Source organism: Zingiber officinale, chromosome 11B (assembly GCF_018446385.1).
Source record: "Zingiber officinale cultivar Zhangliang chromosome 11B, Zo_v1.1, whole genome shotgun sequence".
Classification (NCBI taxonomy): Eukaryota; Viridiplantae; Streptophyta; class Magnoliopsida; order Zingiberales; family Zingiberaceae; genus Zingiber; species Zingiber officinale.
The window spans coordinates 17,323,526-17,342,846 of record NC_056007.1 but is presented as its reverse complement, the minus strand read 5'-3'; the positions used below and the strand labels follow the sequence as shown (position 1 = coordinate 17,342,846).

The 19,321-nt window shown below is 42.2% G+C and overlaps 1 protein-coding gene across 1 annotated transcript; it reads right to left on the bottom strand.

Annotated features, from left to right (window-relative positions):
* Nucleotides 1-820: 820 nt before the first annotated feature.
* Nucleotides 821-3,284, bottom strand: LOC122034836 (terpene synthase 10-like). Its single transcript, XM_042594192.1, has 7 exons — nucleotides 3,137-3,284; nucleotides 2,782-3,055; nucleotides 2,313-2,697; nucleotides 2,012-2,230; nucleotides 1,783-1,921; nucleotides 1,453-1,698; nucleotides 821-1,248 (listed from the first exon to the last, which is right to left on the bottom strand). Exons 1-7 carry the CDS (start codon nucleotides 3,245-3,247, stop codon nucleotides 955-957), a joined length of 1,668 nt encoding a protein of 555 aa, XP_042450126.1. The 5' UTR covers nucleotides 3,248-3,284; the 3' UTR covers nucleotides 821-954.
* Between the last annotated feature and the right edge of the window lie 16,037 nt (nucleotides 3,285-19,321).

Genomic DNA, 19,321 nt, shown 5'->3' with positions numbered 1-19,321 from the left:
ATTCTCAGTACGCCATCGTCGAAAGGTAGGATCGGCCAGGGCTAGCTGAGGGAAATCTCCATTGATATATCCCAGTTTATCTTTGCCTGAGATATACATTTCAACCACCTGGGACCATAAAGCATAGTTGGAGTCATCCCGCTTTACGCCTATCGGAGCTATATAGCTATGTCAGATCCGAAGGTAATATGGCTGCCGAGTTAATTGGATTGAGTGGTTAGGTCGGTTGAAGGAATTTCGACAGCCATGGTAGAGGTTGAACCTGGCTCTGATACCATGTCAAACCTTTAGGTAGAAGTCATGCTTTATTCACCGAGAAAACATACATTATATAATGATACAACATAATATGAATTATAGTAAAAATTAAATGCTAATTAAATATTAATTAATACTGTATACCCTACCATAATTTAGAGATTATATTCCTAATTAATTACAGTAAAAAATTGAATGTTGTCAACTCAGTGATTATCTTTCCTAACTCACTCCAACAAGGTTTGCTTATTCGCGAGGGCTGCCAAGATTTCGAATTGTTTCTAACTCATTAATCATCGTATAAGCAGTAACGGGGTTGATGAATACCTTCATTACATAGGGTCTCGTATTCGGGTAATTCAAAGACTTATGGATGCGACACAAGCCATAAACTTAGAATATGTTAGACGATCCATAAATTTTGTGATGCATAACTTTGCTCGTTTTGCTCCTTCTTACCCCTCTTCGCTTGTTTGGGAGAGCAGGAATTTTTCTACTTAGATGGAAATATTGTAATTTAACATTTACCTCTAAAAAAAAGTTACAATTTTCCTCTCAAAAATTAAAATAGAAAACTTTCCATTTATTTAATTGGATAAAACATTATATATAGATAGGTGAATACAAATTTTATTAAGACGGTATCCATCCTCCCGTCTACAACAACAAGAGTACAAGAACATGTGTGCATTCCTTCTAGATTTGGATAGGTTCGAATAACATCAAAATAATTTGAGACTTAGTTTCTCCATCCGACTTGCCATATCCATCCCCATCATTATAAAAGAAGTGTGCCGTCCGAGAGATGTTGATTGCTATATTTTTGAAGTACTCTTCCAATGGAGAATCCCAACTAAGAGATCCATTCAATTCTCTCCAATATTTCCGTATTAATTCTCTTATCTCCCTACGTGCCACTTCCTCTAAAACACCTTTCTCATGCATGTAGCATTGAATACATTTTGCCACATCGCCTCTTTCTATCTCATCCTGTGGTAAGTAAAGTAAATATTGTTTGATTATATTCCAATGGGTGTGATTATTTCGATATCCTACTTAGGTGCTATAATTTTTTTTATTTTTCTTTTAAATTTCTTTAGCTTTAATACTATAACCTAAAATCCAAACTTTAAATCTAAAGACTAAACCCTAAATTTTAAAAAAATTATATATATATATTTATATATATATTACCGTGGAAGTGCCCATATCATCGTAAAGACGAGCAAGTGTGCTGCAGGAGCGTGTGATCTGATAGTAACTAGGAAAATTTTTCAAGGCCTCTCCAGTTAAGTCTTTGCCCATGCAGTAAGCATTAAATAGCATAATCGGATTAGAGATTGATACCCAACCATTCTCCAAGTACTCTTGGAGCTTGGGAGTTTGTCCATGATGGAACCATTTTGCTTCCTCAAAGTATGCTTTGCATAGATTTCCCCACTGAAAATTTAATATACCAACAACTGATTAATAACAAAGAAGCAAAATGAAGAAAATTGAAATAGTATTTATAATTTAATTTACTTCTTTCTTTAAGCCAGGCACAATGTCCAAGCCTTTCTCCTTCATCACCCAGTAGCCTTCTTCGTGCACCATGTTGAAGAGTGCAAAGAAACATAGTTTCATGTACTCTGGAAGTTTGTCCATGGCAGTTAAGTCCCATCTGCAACAAAACTCACTCGATCTTAGATCGGTAGTCGTGATAAAACATATATACATGACTTGACGATGATGGTGAATGTGCTGCTGTCACCTGTCGACGACATCAGTAAAGAGCTGGAGTTCATCCAAGGTTCCATAAACATCGTAAATATCATCAATCACTGTAATAAAACAGATTGCCTTTGTGTCTATCATTCTGCATCTCCGGTTATCTGGTTCATAAGTGAAACCAACTGTCCACAGATAGCCCTCAGTTAATCTGTTCCTAGAAAATGGCAGCTTCTCTGAAAGCCCGAGCCCGGACCACCATCTGCATGTAAAAAGTAATTAAACTTTGAAATTGTTATTATAAAATCATCGAAAGTTTGATTAATTAGATGCAGTTAATTTACCTGGAGAGCTCTCTGAGTTCACTCTTGTACGCGTCCTGAACCATATTGAAGTCGAGCTTAGCAAACTCCAGGAGGAGAGGGTTGATGGTGTCGTCTCCACGGAATGCTTCAATGAACCACCTGTGCTGCACTCTCTCCACCCGCCAATTCAGTGGAAGCTGCAGCGCATGGGCTACCTGATCTCTGAGACCGCCAGACTCAGGAACAGATCCTTCCTCCATGAATTCTTTCAGCTGCTCAGTCGCGAAATCCATGGCTTCCTTTAGCACTGTCTCTCCTTCCTTCTCGATGTAGGAAGCTTCGTACAGACTCAGAAGCCCTCTGATCTGGTTCTCACAGCGAGCTTCGAAGTTTCCAATCTCGTCTCTAAATGTCTCGAACAAATCTAAGTAATTTTGCAGACACATGATCACAATTGTGAAGCGATTGATTATATTAATTAGTGATCGATCATTGATTAATTAATTACCTTGTGAAACAGAGAAACCATTTGCTCTGAGGAACCTGAAGAGCAGCGCCGTGGCATGCAGATCATCCTTCAGCTGCGAGCTCACATGGTCTAAAGAAGCATGAAGACGACTTAAAACTTCTACAATCTCGTCTTTGAAGTGGTAAGCCACGCCGAGCTGCTGCAGGTGGTCGATCAGTTGAAGCTGCTCTGCTACTTGTTGCTTCTCACGTATCAGATTCCTGGTCTGCTCCTTTAGTACGTTTATTCTCTCACGATTCTCTTCTCGTTGTACCTGCAGAAAACAAAACAAAAGGTTACACATAACAAATTTCGACTATCGACCGACGACGACTACGCTCACAAGCATACTTACCGTGGAGTTACCCGTGAGGGATTGCACACGCTCGTCCGTCCATATGCTTGGCTGATAATTCCCTGACCGCCGCGAGGGATCGCAAATAGACATTGCTTGACGAGTAGCCATTTCCGCTCTTGTTTGCAGTAAAAAAAAATAATCTTAAATCTTAACTACAATTTAATTTGGTGGAAGGAGAATAACGAGCGCAGCGTATATATAAGCATACGCATTGTGGCATGAGTATGGAAACATCAGCATGACAATATTAATTTATTATATAAGCATACTCATGTATGTATATTTTAATTTACTATTAAAATTTTAATATCTTATTTTCAAAAGGCAATTAGTGATTTTTTTATATAAAAATAATAACACGACGTCTTAAAAAAAAGAGGATAATAAATGTATTTAAAAAATGAGGATGATAAAAAAAATAACATACCATACCAACCAGATGCGAATCGACTCGGTCAATAGATGATGGCTTTGACTTCTTATGTTATTTTAGCTAAATAGAAATTGGCCAATGTACTAAATGTCTTCTAGGAGATAAAAGTAATAAAATATGCCATGATTTCTTTAGGAGATAAAACTAGATATGAACAAAAAATAATGAGGAATTTTTATTTTTTATTTTAAAATGTAGACACAACACTAATAAAATAATGCCATGGTTTGTATGATGTTAGCTTTGTTAATAGTTAGAGAGAGAACCCTAAAGGTGTTTTGGTGATTTTAAAACTCCAGCAAACATTTTAAAAAGACAAACTTGGAGGTGTTTATTCAAATTTATTCCATGATGATCGACGTGTGAAGAATAAAAAATGAATGAGCTTACGGAAATTAGATATGTTTCTTAAGTTATCCCATATTGTCTAAAATTTTCGAGTTTATTAAGTCCTTCTAGGGGAAAACCATTTCTCTCCAGAAGGGTTGGTATCCAAGGTGCTTGTGATCCACACTAAAACCTAACTTATGTTCTATAGTATTTAAACGCCACGGTAACATTATTTAATATAAGGAAATGATTGAAATAACTTAACCCTCAATCTAATTAGCATTTCATTGGGTTGATACGGTACATAAAGGAGAGGTCTGATAAAATTAGGAGATCAAAAGTCAAGGGGACATACAATCAATAATTAAGAGGATATGACAGTCAATAATCAAGGAAGGCGGGAGTTAGACCGTCTCGTGTTATCAGCCGCATAATTCTTGGTCGGTCACAGGCAGAACAAATCCCCAGATCTGAGACGTAAGACAAAGCCTGGACTAGTTCCTGGCCTGCTCCAGACTGATCAAATTTCCCAGCTTAGGCTTTATAGATGGTGATAGTACTTTTACTAAGACAACTCTCGACCGGTTCTTCAACGGTAAAATCATGAAAGATGGGTCCCTCGTCATAGTCTTAGATAAAGCCCAGTCGATTCACCATAGCTCATTATCAAGACTCAGTCCTGGTAGCACATCTGAGCGGTCGTCCCTAGCTGGTTGTAGCTGAACTTGGACGGGACAGAAAACACTAAGCGACAACAATGTTAGAGAATCGTAACCTCCTATCAAAGAATAACGCCAGATGCCAAGGAATATTTCAGTGATATGTCACTCCCTGAAAGTGGAACCTTCCTTCTACCAATAGGAGGTCGTCGTACAACCTCTCTCACTCGACAAACCCTGACACTCGACATTCTCTGACAACAATCAGGCTCTAAAGGTATGTAACTTTATATAAAAAGGGAGATCCTCTTCCTTGGTCAGGTACGCACACATCTGCACTCGACTTCAACAGTTTTTTTCCATCGTACATGTTGGATCGGAATAGTACAATAGAGGGGGGGGTGAATATCGCGTGATCCGGTGGTAAGGGGGGACCCGCCCGGCAGGAGGACAAAGTGGTCAACACCCGGCAGCCGTTCAACCGGACGGATTACCTTCCTGATCAGCAGGAGGAATGGTCGACCCGGCATTTCGACAGCTCGGCCTGACGCTGAGTTTCCGACGCTCACCAGGCAAAGCCGAAAGAAACGGAAGCCGAGCGTCCATCCCGCTCAGCCAACAGTAGCCACGGCATTCGGCCGAGCGGGCATCCACGTGAAGGTCGTTAGCCGACGGACCTCCACTCGGCTTGGGAAAGGTACTAGCCGAGTGGTTCCTCCGCTCGGCCCGGGAAAGGCGCTAGTCGAGCAGTTCCTCCGATCGGCCTAGTAAAAGACTGAGGGAGCAAGTGATGAGATCTTCCTAGGAACCAGTGTCGACGACAAGAGGCATGGCCAGCGGCCTGGTCGGACAGGGAATTGTACGGTGGAAACTTCCACTGTCACGTCAGAGATATGCTCATGCTATTAAGGTAGGGTGTCGGGCGTGCTTTCCTAATACATATATTCCGGGTACGCTTTGAGGAGCATGCACGCCTCAGGGAGCATGCACGCGCCTCTGGGGAGCCTTATATAAGGACCCTCAGACTTCGACGGAGGTATGCTCACTTCATTACTGTAGCTACAGTTCTCGCTTTTTCTCTGCTCTACTTCTTTCTTTCTGCCGGAGATTTGACTTGAGCGTCGGAGGGTCATTGCCGGGGAACCCCTCCCCGGCTCGGCACTGTGTTTGCAGGTTCATGGCGGCAAGGGATCTACGTCTTTGGAGTCTTCGACCAGTCAACAGGAGCGCCACGTTCCAACGCCCATCGACTCAGCACTCGGATAGGATCAAATTGGCATCGTTTGTGGGAACGCACCTGAATCCGAGTCAAGGAGATGGAAGAAGCTAGACGCCAACACACTGTGACGCTCTCCCAAGAGGAACTTGGCGCGCTCGTGCAGGCGCGAGCGGCCAAGATGATAGAGCAACAACAGAAGGCGCTAGCCGAGCGGCTGGCGCAACAAGCAACTTCAGCATCTGGAGGCCGAGCGGCTGACGAAGACCGTTCGGAACAACTCTCCATATGGGGTCAAAACAAAGTTTTTACCAGTACGCAAGTAGAGGCACCACCCGCGCCATTCCCATTCCACCGGGCCTTGTTCCAGACGCCCTCTGAGATCGCGCATGCGAATCGAGAACGGTCTTCCTCAGACGAAGCTCCCGCTCGGGATGCAAGAAAGGGTAAAGTGCCCCGAGCTGACTCATCACCCGAGCGGATCAACTGTCAATTCTCCGAAGCAATTCTGCAGGACCGTCTGCCAAGGCACTACGCACCCTTGGCAATCGGCGAGTTCAACGGATCAACAGACCCAGACGACCATCTCGGCAAGTTTGACAACGCGACAACCCTTTATCAGTACACGGATGGAGTTTAGTGCCGAGTCTTCCTCACTACTTTGTCCGGCTCAGCACAACGTTGGTTTTGAAGGTTGCCGGACAAGTCGATTCAAAGCTTCAAGGACTTCAGGACGACCTTCCTCCACCACTTCGCGAGCAGCAGGCGCTATCAGAAGACCAGCATCAGTTTGTTCTCTATGAAGCAAGGGCCGAGAGAGACTCTTCGGACCTACATTCAACACTTTAACCAGGCGGCCATGGACATCCCCACGGTCTCGTCCGAAATAATGATGCACGCCTTCACCCAAGGGCTTATCTACGGGGACTTCTTCCTCTCGCTCATCAGGAAGCCACCCCGCGATTACGACCATATGCTAAAGAAGGCCAACGAGTATATCAACGTGGAGGAAGCTCAGGCGGCCCGAAGGAAAGAAGCGCCATCAGAATCTGTTGGGATCTTAGATGGCTAGAGGGGGGTGAATAGCCTCTTAAAAACTTAAACACAAATTTCTACAAAAAACTTGTTAGCACAGCGGAATTAGGAAACTAAAACAAAGAAGAAACAAGCACACTAACACACTGATTTACGAGGTTCGGGGATAACTTGCCCCTACTCCTCGGCGTGTCCGTAAGGTGGACGAGTCCTTGATCTTCGGTAGATCACACCCCGGATGACTCCGGCTAATGAAGCTCTCCTTCTCGGTGGAGTAATCTCTCCACAAAGTCTCAAGAAATATATATGTTAAAGCACAAGACTTACAGAGCTCGGTGGCAAAGAAGAATGAACTAAAGCTTACAACCACGCGAGGATCAGTGGAAACAGAGAATTTCACAGACAGCAGTTTCTCACCCGAGAGCTCAAGAACTTAGCACACCACAACGATCAACAGAACGTTTTTCTTTTTCTTGCTTTCTTGTTCTTTCCTCTCGCTTTTTACTGCTTCTTAAGCCCCTGTCCTCCGCTGTCACGGATCGTGGTCAAACTGCACAGAATCATCACTGCAGCCAATCCCTCTTCCTCCTTACCTGGTTCTCTTAACTCACACCAATGAAATCACAGTCTTCACTGGTGTCTTCTGAGCTCGAACCAATCACCAGGAGTCAAGCGGATCGCAGCCAGATCACACCAGTAGTCGTTAATGCTTCAAATGCACCATGCGCCGCGAATCACAGCAGAAAGGCCATTTGTCGTATTCCTCTTATGGACTTAATTTGAAATTAATCTTGGAATGATACTTGTGATCCTGCAAACTCAAAAGCTAACAGCACAGAGGGTTATATCACATGAATCAGGCAAATCAAATGCAGTGGAGGAATCGTAGAAACAACAACAAATTTGATTGTGTGTGGATCGGTCACCAGACCGATCCATGGACCGATTAGGGCATATCCTAATCGGTCCGAATCTTGTCTGATCGGTCGTGGAGACCGATCAGACTGCCGGTGGATCGGTCTCCACGACCGATCCCCTCCTTCTTCTCTTCGCAATACCCTCTCCTGATCGGTCCAAAGACCGATCATATTACACTCAGTGTGCTACTGAGTGTTTCCTGATCGGTCCGCAGACCGATCAGATTACACTCAGTGTGCTACTGAGTGTTTCCTGATCGGTCACCAGACTGATCCATGGAAACTCAATTTCACAGTTTCACTGGATCGGTCTGCCGACCGATCCACTGTCTTATGTATCACTGGATCGGTCTGCCGACCGATCCAATGTACCATGGAATGTCCACTTAGGTCCCTCTCTGACCTAATTCGGTCCAGAGAACGAGCTCCCGAGCCCTCTCTGACCTAGTCCGGAGAACGAGCTGCCGAGCCCTCTCCGACTTCGTCTGGTCCAGAGAACGAGCTACCGAGCCCTCTCTGACCTAGTATGGAGAACGAGCTACCGAGCCCTCTCCGACTTCGTCAGGTCCAGAGAACGAGCTACCGAGCCCTCCCTGACCTAGTCCGGAGAACGAGCTACCGAGCCCTCTCCGACTTCGTCCGGTCCAGAGAACGAGCTACCAAACCCTCTCTGACCTAGTCCGGAGAACGAGCTACCGAGCCCTCTCCGACTTCGTCCGGTCCAGAGAACGAGCTACCGAGCCCTCTCTGACCTAGTCCGGAGAACGAGCTACCGAGCCCTCTCCGACTTAGTCCGGAGAACGAGCTACCAAGCCCTCTCCGACTTCGCGTGCCAAGTTTCCAACTTGGACTTTTCCCTTCCACTTGATCAACCTCGATCATTAATCAAACCGAGTTTGATTAACATCTGATACAAACTTAAATCCGTGTCAACATCAAAACAACAGCCAGGTCAGACTATATCAACAGAATCGACTGTGCACGCCGAACGAAGGCCACCAACAAGCCATCAGCCTCCAAGAGGGCCCCGAGCCAATATGACATGCCCACAGCAGAAAGCAAGGTCACACGCCATCCAGCATGTGGCGGCCGAACGGCCAAGGCCCAAGGAAAAGGTATGGACTCCTATGTTCTGTGCCTTCCATCGATCCGCCACCCACAACACCCGAGACTGCCGCGGAGTTCCTGCGGTCGCCCAGCCGACTCCCAGGAGTTATCGCAGTCGATCTCCTTCCCCCGAATTGTGATATCGGCGGAAGAGTACCGAATGGTGAGAAGAAAGTAGGCGGTCACCCGAGCGGTGACATCATCATCAAGCAAGGAGTGACGATCGCACCCCAGCCTCACGCAGGCCAGTCGGGCACTCCGTTCGGGAGGAAGAAAATCGGAGCAACGCCGCTCGGGGTGAAATCAACATAATAGCTGGTGGACTGACTAGTGGAGATTCCAACCGAGCCCGGAAGTCGTATGTTAGACGACTGGAGATCCATGCTGTAGGATGCAGCCAAGAGAGGGTGAACGGGCCCGAGATCAGCTTCGGTCCTAGGGATCTTGATGGGATCGAAGTGCCGCATGACGACACCCTCATCCATGCGGTAATCACCAACTATACTATTCATCGTATATTTATTGATACAGGAAGCTCGGTCAACATCATCTTCAAGAAGGCCTTCGACCAGCTCCAGATAGACTGGGCTGAGTTGCTACCAATGACAACCCCTTTGTACGGGTTCACCGGCAATGAAGTCCAGCCGATCGGTCAGACAAGGTTGGATATATCACTTGGAGAGGAGTCACTCCGAAGGACCAGGACCACCACCTTCATCGTCGTGGACACTCCGTCAGCCTATAACGATATCCTGGGCAAGCAACCCTCAACGAATTTCGGGCGGTAGTCTCGACCTATTGCCAGAAGATCAAGTTCCCCGTAGAAGACCAGGTCGGGGAAGTTAAAGGAGATCATCTGGCTGCTCGGCGCTGCTACGTCGAGATGGTGAAGGCGGAGGCTAAGTCCGCTCGGAAAGCTCCTCGGCACGAGGTAAACGCCATAACCGAAAAACCTCCTACTCTAGTTTATGAAGAGAAAGAAGAGGTGCAGATACACCCTAACCGGGCGGAGGCAACGACTTTCATAGCAGCCGACCTGCAAGCTGAGCAGAAGGGCGAGTTGATCGGATGTCTTGAGCGAAATCATGATGTCTTCGCCTGGTCTACGCATGAACTACACGGCGTTTCCCTGAGCATAGAGCAGTATGAGCTTTACGTCCGACCGGATGCAAGGCCGGTGAAGCAAAGGAAAAGGGATTTCAGCGCCGAGCAGAATCAGATCATCCGAGCTGAGGTAGAGAAGCTTTTGGAGGCCGACCATATCAGAGAGGTCCAATTCCCGAGCTGGCTTGCGAACGTGGTGCTAGTCTCAAAGCCCGGTAACAAGTGGAGGGTCTGCATCGACTTTCGAGATCTCAACAAGGCATGCCCAAAGGATTTTTGCCCAGTGCCCAGGATCGATCAGGTAGTGGACTCCACGGCTGGATGCAAGTTGATATGCATGCTGGACGCATATCAAGGGTACCACCAAGGGCCTCTTGCCCGGGAGGACCAAGAAAAGGTGAGCTTCATCATAGCGGATGTCACCTATTGCTACAACGTAATGCTGTTCGGACTAAAGAATGCTGGGGCTACTTACCAAAGGCTCATGAATAAGGTGTTCTGGCAGTAGATCGGACGGAACATGAAAGTATATGTCGATGATATACTCATTAAGTCTCTCCGAGCTGCCGACCTCTACGTAGATATAGAAGAAACTTGCCAGGCGCTCCGCACATATGACATTAAGCTGAACCCGAGTAAATGTTTGTTCAGCGCAAAAGGTGGGAAATTCCTAGGCTACATCATCATCGAGCGGGGCATCGAGGCGAACCCTAGTAAGGTAAAGGCGTTGCAAGACATGCCGCCACTGAGGAATTTGAAGGAAACTCAGCGCCTCACCGGTCGGATAAGTACCTTATCTCGATTCATCTCTAAGTCTGCCGATCGGAGCCTCCCTTTTTTCAAGATACTGCGCCGAGCTACCAAATTCCAATGGTACAAGGAGTGCGATAAGGCATTTGAAGAACTAAAGGCATATCTGAGTTCTCTACCTGTATTGGCTAAGCCAACTGCCGGCGAGCCGTTCCGCATTTATTTGTCCTCGACCGAGCATGCTATCTGCTCGGCGTTGGTGCGGTCGAATGGCGAGGAACAACCAATGTACTTCCTGAGCCATATCTTAAAAGATGTTGAATCTCGCTACACTGGTCTCGAGAAACTTGCCTTTGCACTGGTGCTCGCCGCTCGGAGGCTTCGACTATACTTCCTCACGTATACAATCATTATAATGACAAATTGTTGGATCAAGAACACGCTAGAGGGGGGAGGGAGTGAATAGCGCTCGTTGCTTTCACTCATTTTGGATTTGTAAAACTCGAGTAATGACGTAGCGGAAATAAAATAATCACACAGAGAGACACAATGAGTTACTTGGTTCAGAGCCTGTGACGACTCCTACTCCAAGGCCCGCGATCGTTGATCGCTTTCGGTGGGTGATAACCATGATTTTTGGCTATATTATTTTGATTCATAATGCATATTTTTGATGGTTTATTCATAGCTTAATCTCACATATACATTATATTTCATAATTGCATTTGAATTTGGACTTAATTGCAAATTGGCCGATAATCATGGTATTTGGTACTAATATTTGATTCTTATTTTGTAGGCATCAAAAGAGTCATGAACCTGATCAGATTGGACCACATTTGGGCTCAAATCAAGAGCTAATCAAGTCGATCAAGCCTTGGAGCATTATAGGCCGTTCATCCAAGATTGAACAGATATGGACCATCCGTTGAAGATCTGGATGATCCAACTTAATGGGGAGCAGATCTGAGCCATTGATGAAGATCCAGAAGTTTTGATGCAGATCTGAGTTCATCCAGCCATTGATCCAGCCGGATTAATCTGGGCCGTTCATTGAAGACTGGGTGGATCTGGACCATCCAGTGATGATCTGATCGATCCGACCTACAGGAGAGTAGATCCAGACCCTAGATTAACATCAGTACCTTCAGATCATATTTTGGGCAAACTTTCACCGTTGATTTAGCTCAGAGGTTTCTCAGCCGTCCGATCAGATTGAAGATGATTTAAAAGCTTCGTGAGAAGCTACAGTACAGTTGAGCTCGGTTCCTCGCGATTTCTCTACTGTAGCGTCGTCTTCTTCGCGCGACGGCCGCAGCTCCCCATCCTCTTCCAGATCTTCTTCTCAGTGAGTCTCATTGGCGTTGGAGCTTCCATCCGTTGGCTTCCAAATCTTGATCCTCTGCACGCGCCGGCGATTTCCTCTCCGAAGCTCAGATTTGTTCGATTCCTCTGTTTCAGCCATCAGCGGAGGTGTTTCTCTGTTGACAGTGGCTTGCCCTCCATCAGAGAGCATCGATCCAGAGAATTTCGATTCCAGATCTGCAGAATTTCAAGCTTGGCAGTGTTAATCTTTACCAGCTTTTCCGGGAATATTTCTTTGGTGCTGGACGAGATTGTACTGAGTTAATGGTCGAAAGCTCCTTCTTCATGTAGGTTTCTTGTGCGACGGCAAGGAAAGACTCATTAGAATAGTAGATTTGATTAGAAGATGACTTAGAATTTAATTTTGCAATTTATTATTTCTGCATTTTTGTTTCTTCAGATTTTGTGTTCGGATTCCTTGTTTCTTTTCTATTTCATTCTGTTAGAATTTATTTCCTGCAATTCTGTTCCTATTTCTTTACTTGAAACCCCTGATTTCGTTGCACTTTTGCAATTCCAATCTTGTTTGAGCTACATAAGTAGTTGTAATTCTTATCTCTATTTCGAATTTTGGTAGTTTAGTTTCTTGTTCAGTCGATACATGATATCATTTCATTATTCTAGGTCAGACACCCACATGTTTACATTTAGTTCTCACAGATAATTGACCTTGTTTACGAGAGAATTTCATGTGAATCAATTCTAAAACACTCACACATTTATTAGTTGCCTTGGAAAAAAATACGACTTGGGACTCCTTACTACAATGCTTGTCTTTAGCTTAAATGGATCCCAATCTTTATTAATTTGGAGTGCTTCGTGACATGCAAAAAGGCCAACACCAAATTTTGGCGCCGTTGCCGGGGAGAATAACTAGCAATGTGTGTTTATTTTAGATTGATCATTGTGTGATTTTAATTGGTTAGCATTTATCTTACTTGATTTGATTGCCTATTTTTTTTGTATTTTCTTGTTGGCTTATTCTTGAATTTTTAAATGCTTCTACTGTTCATGTTTTCATGAGATTGAAACTTTATGCTCTTGGATCTTCTAACATTTATTTTTAGTGTTGAATTGTAAGAACAGGAGATTTCTTTAGCATTGATCCATATTTTCAGAATTTTGAAGGTGGAATGGAGAATTATCAGTGTTTTCAACCTGAGTATCAAATTTACCCAACAATGGATCAACAAAATAGGTATGATTTATTTTCAAATGGTTTTAATGCTAATTGGGTGGATAATTCATGTTTCAGGTATGAAAGTGCACAAGGACAATTTATTGAGCCATATCCAGCTTTCCAGAGTTCATATGGGTTCCAGGAAGTTTCAACAAATTTTATGCCAAATTTTTTTCAACAAAACGAATCTCAGATGGATGAGTCAACATGGGAACTCAAGGAGATTATGCAACAAATGAATGAACATCAAGAGCAGCAATTTCCAAGGATACAGAACATACAGAGTCAGATAGACCAAATTGCATCAACTATCAATCAACTGCAAGCACAAAACTCCAGTGGAGAGATGGAAAGTAGCGATTCTGTCAGGCCTGACCCTACTCCCATTACTTCACATGATTTTTCTAATATTTTTTGTGATGATTATGTGATTATGCAAATTTCTGACCCTACTGATATTGTTGTTGAAGATGTTGTTGAAGATGCAGGTCTTGTTGCAGAAGATAATTTAAGTGTAGGGGAGTGCTTACTGGAAGCATTACCTCAAGAATCACCAAGAGTTGAAGATGTAAGTGTAGGGACTTGTGCTATGGAGCCAAGCACCCAAGAATCACTACATGAGGATGAACATTCATAAGAAAAAGAGCTTGAGCCATATATTGATGAGAAAGAGGTAACAATCACCACTCCAGGTACCTTCCAAGATGAAAAGGTGAGTATTATTTGTGATTCATCAGAAAATTTAATAGAGGTACCATTCATTGATTTCATTAGTTGTGATTCATTCTTTGCTAAATTTTCTACCCACACTAATAATCTCCTATTTTCTTTTTACCCCAAATGCGTGTGGGAGTTGGTTTCTTATATTGATGTTGTAGGAGAATACAAGCTCCCGGAGTGGATGCTTGAACTAAACCGCCTAAGACCTCCGGAAAGAATTTGCGATGGAAAAATGAAGAATAAAAAGAATTTTTGTGGAACCACAATTACACCACTACCGGTGTGGATTTTATTGCTAAATCTTCTTCGACCATCGGAATTAAAGGGGAGTTAGTTCTAATTTCATTTTCTTTTGCATTTTAATTCATGTTTTGTTAATAAATTCTTTTTATGCATTTCTTAAGGTTAATACTTTGCATTTTGCATTTTGTTTCCAACACTTTGCTTTCATATTTTGCATTTTGGTTAGTGCATAGCATTTCTTTTGAATAAATTCTTCATGGGAATTTTCTAAATAATACTTTTAAGATGGTAAAAGCCTCTTAAATTTGATCATCAATTTTAGATCATGTGACATGATTGGATGCTTTTCTTGCATGATATTGGTTAATTTGGCGGTGATTCCAATTTGATCAATTAAGCTTGATTGCAATAAAATACCTAGTGAGGTCCACTTTGAGCCTAATCATTATTAAATTTTTGTGTGACATGCATTCATAGCAATTGAACTCTAGAACTTGCTTGGTTTCTTTTCAAAGTCACAATAACATTTGTATGCATGGAAATGAGGGATATTTATCATTTTTGTTTTCTCATAACTTTCTATTTCTTTCCCCATAATTTTCTTAAAGCATTTTTAATCTAGCAATTTAACTCTTGATTATCTTTTGCTTGTTATCCTTTCATTGAGAGTATTAGTTGAATTCTTGATGAGTTGGGTTGACTAGATGGACAAAGTTAAGTGTGGGGGAAGATTGGTATGTGATTAAGGATGATGAAGGTTTTTAATAGCTTCATGAAGGAATTTTTGGAACATAATCAAGTGCTAAAGGAACAACAAAATGTTTTTATTGCCAAGGATGTTTGATTCTCTACAGTCCTGTCAATAGCAAGGCAGTGATCTATTGAATCTTTGGGGGATAAGCAAGGTTAATTGGTTGCTGAATTAATGGATACATTTTAGGAATGTGTGTGGCTTTTTGAAGGCAGTAGTCAGATTAATGCAGGGAAATCAGATTAATTGTATTACCTTGGAGATTTTGATTTGTTAGAGCTGAAACTAATGGAGTTTGTTTGAAGTAATTGAATGATAACTGAAATAATCTTTAGGGATTGGATGATGCTGATTGTTTTTCAGAGCAACTACTTAAATTGAGTAGGAAGTTGAAGGCTCTGTCACAGTTTTAGGTATTGTATCAAAGGTGTATCAATTTTTATCACAAGCTCTCAAAATAGTGAGGAAAATAAGAGCTGTACTGGCATTCACAGTAACAAATGGAGTTGATCTATTTCCTAATTACAAAAGAGAGGAAATGACAAGAAATGCAAGGGTAGTGAACTTTTGTAGCTATTGTAATATTTTGAATTCTTGGAGTTCTGATTTGAGTTGCAGATTTCAGATTCTAGCGATGCATTCTATATTGAATTGGGAAGTTGTTGAGTACTGAAGTGTAGGAATCTCAAGCTGCCTTATTGCTAGAAATTAATTAGCAAGAAGAAACAGAACAGAGGATGAGAAAGACAGAATCTGCAGCAGCTTTCAAAGAGAAGAGAAACTCATCTCTTGTACCAAACTCTTTGAAACAGTTTTCAAATAATTGAGAATCTCAAGTTAAGCTCTTATATTTTTAGTGAGAAATGGTGTTGTTTTTTTTTTTATGAGTTCCATTAATTGGGAATTTGGAATTTCTAGAATCTGTAATCAGAACACTGCCCGATACTACACAACAAATTGGGAGACATTTTTCAGTTGAATGAGAAACAAAGTGCTAAATGAAGCCCGATACAAAACTTAACTCTTCATGGATCAAGGAATGGAAAGCTAATGATGATCAAATTTTATCAAGGATTGTTGATCAGTGACAAGTGAGGTGTTGCTCTTTTCAAGCTCCTTGTTACCATAATCTGGGATCTAAATTCTGAAAACAACATTATAGTATGTAACCCCAGTGAATCCGGAATCTCAAAGCTTCAAATCTGTGCTCTGAATTGGAAAGTTCCAGTACACGGCAAGATGAAATATATTGCAGCATTCAGTTTCCTACAAGTGGACAAATTGGTTTGTGATTTATGAAACTAGTTTTTGTACCCTATTGTTAAACTGATGAAATGCAGTAAAGAACCCAAGATGAATGGAGTTTAAGAACCAGTACCAAGATGTTAAGCATAGCTAGTGTGGATTCTGCATATCTGCAATTTCAGTTGGCAATAAACATCAATTCTTTGGATTGAATATCAGGAACACCACTGAAATATGCACACTTTGATTCTAGTTTCTGCAGATTTCTGATAAGAAAAAAGTCTGGAAAATGGTTATTATTGCCAGTGTGTGCCAATCTCTAGCCGCAAGTTCTGAAATCTGCTGTGGAATTTGAGAGGGAACTGGAATTTGAGTTATGTAATGCAGGGAGTTTTTCCTCTGTCCAAATTTCTGATAGAAGTTATAATGTTCAGAAATAGAGAATTAAATATCAGAATTTTAGGGATTTTGTGATCTTATCAAGTAGCTGAAACTTAAGAAGATTTAGCATATTCTTTTAGTTGAATTCAAGTTGGTCTAGAAAATTCTTAAACCGAAGCTAATGATGTTGATTCCAAAAGGCCAAGTGAGTTGTTCCTGTGTGTCAACTGATGATTAACAAATTCTTCCATCTGAAGTTATATCCTTTGCAGTACTAGAAGTTCATCAAGACTTTTCTAGAATTGGAGTCTGAAGTTTAATCTGAGAATCCAGATTGCAGTCTTGTTGATTCTGATAGGTTTTTCAGGAACCTGCAGAAATGGTTTCAGTATGAAATGCTATTTTTTATTGAAGAGCAAATCAGTTGAAAGCTGCAGGAAATGAGTTAGTTTGTGCCAACTTTTCAAACATTTGCTGATCAGGTACAAGTTCGAAGAGTGTTGCTTAACTGGTATGATGCTATAATTTCATGAGTTGCTGGTTTGTGAAACTCTGTCTAAATAAGTTGAAATCTGCTGTTGAACTCTAAATCAAATTCCAACAACTAGTTTTTGGAGCAGTTAAGTTTCATTGATTCTGATTTCTGTACCTTCAAAATCATAGGAAGATGATTTATAGTTTGAGTTGGTATGTATGCTGTGGTTAGATGCAAAGCTGTGTTATGAGCATTACAAGGAAAAAGCTGCAGAATAAAGACAAGAAAATAGTGGTTTAAATGTATCAAGTTTTGGAAATCTATGATGCTTTGTATTGCCCGAGACGGCCAATGGTTTAAGTGTGGGGGAGAGAGTTCTTCATTAGTTGTTGTGAGATTGTTTTAGTCTCCAAGTGATGGAAACAAGTTGAAAAACAGTGAAAGGAAGAGAAAAAAATTGAAGAAACAGTGGCAAATCAAAAAGAGAGTATCAAATGTGGAGATAGAGTATCAAGATTCTGTGTTTGGATTCAAATTGAAGGAGAGGTTAGCTTGATACTTTGAAATGGTAATAACAAATGGTATTCATCTTTTTACATATCAAAATGGTCAACTCATCAAGTATATTCCTCCAATACTCTTATCTCTCAATTTCTTCATTAAATACTTTTCTTTTGCCATTTTCATTCACTTTCATTGTTCTTTTTGCTTCCATTTTAATTCTTGTTGATAAAATCCTTTTGATTCATGTATGCTATGTTTATAGTGGTGGAGAATTAGAAAATAAGCAAGCTTATGGTAGTGAAATGTTGTGAGTGACATTGAGTGAGCTCCATATATATGCAATTTTGAGTGTGAGAGCTAGAATAGGTAAATCCCTTGTGAGATTGCAACTTGCTTAATTTTTTAATTGGATTGAAACTACCATACCTACTGATTATTGTTTGGATTGTATTCATGATTGTTTGTGATCTTTAAGATGACCTTAGTTAAATTCTTTTTACCATTTTCTAGGTATTGCTAGGAAATTTATGTGGAGATGATTTTAGGTTTTCTTTACTTGAACGGGACGTCCAAGACTAAGTGTGGGGGATTTGATAACCATGATTTTGGCTATATTATTTTGATTCATAATGCATATTTTTGATGGTTTATTCATAGCTTAATCTCACATATACACTATATTTCATAATTGCATTTGAATTTGGACTTAATTGCAAATTGGCCGATAATCATGGTATTTAGTGCTAATATTTGATTCTTATTTTGTAGGCATCAAAAGGGTCATGAACCCGATCAGATTGGACCACATTTGGGCTCAAATCAAGAGCTAATCAAGTCGATCAAGCCTCGGAGCATTATAGGTCGTTCATCCAAGATTGAACAGATCTGGACCATCCGTTGAAGATCTGGATGATCCAACTTAATGGGGAGCAGATCTGAGCCATTAATGAAGATCCAGAAGTTTTGATGCAGATCTGAGTTCATCCAGCCATTGATCCAGCCGGATTAATCTGGGCCGTTCATTGAAGACTGGGCGGATCTGGACCATCCAGTGATGATCTGATCGATCCGACCTACAGGAGAGTAGATCCAGCTCCTACTCCAAGGCCCGCGATCGTTGATCGCTTTCGGTGGGCAACAACTATAGTATCGTAAATTCAGTACAATTTGAGATTACAATTAAGAGTACTTAGAAATAATGATACCGACAACAAAGAATAGTAGAATCGTAGCTCCTGGTTGTCAGGGCATAGCTACAACACTTCAGGGTCGTCTCTTGAGCAGCCAACAGTCAAAGGATAGCTTTTTAATTGATGATACAACCTGCTGCTCGAAACCTCCTTTTAAAGCTTGTTGGAGGCGCCTCAAACCTCTTCCAAGGTGCCTCCATGCTGCCGAGTCAGCCGCGTGGATCAGCGCTGAACACTTCTCCTCTGATCCACTTGAAGGCGCCTCCAAGCTGGTCCAAGGCGCCTCCAAGCTGCGGTCCAAGGCGCCTCCAACTCAGTCCAAGACGCCTCCAGCTCTGCCGCGCAGACTTCAGCTCCTTTGCACCCGAGGTGCCTCCAAGCTCCATGGAGGCGCCTCGGACACTGTTCATCTGAGGTGTGACTTGCTCCTTTGTTCCTGCAAAATGTGTTAGTCCTAAACACATACCCTGTAAAACAAAATTAGCACATAATAGTCATAGATATTGACAGTCTCCGGACTGTCCGGGTCTGACTTTAGATTTCCAACCGGAAACCCTAGGTCGACCCGACGCCTACT

What these genes read in the sequence shown, in the direction of transcription:
- LOC122034836 (XM_042594192.1), bottom strand. Translation starts at nt 3,247, where the DNA reads ATGGCTACTCGTCAAGCAATGTCTATTTGCGATCCCTCGCGGCGGTCA. An exon ending in GAACTCAGAGAGCTCTCCAG is followed by an intron (nt 2,231 to 2,312) that starts GTAAATTAACTG and finishes TTTTACATGCAG; the next exon opens with ATGGTGGTCCGGGCTCGGGC. An exon ending in TGCCTGGCTTAAAGAAAGAA is followed by an intron (nt 1,699 to 1,782) that starts GTAAATTAAATT and finishes TTAAATTTTCAG; the next exon opens with TGGGGAAATCTATGCAAAGC.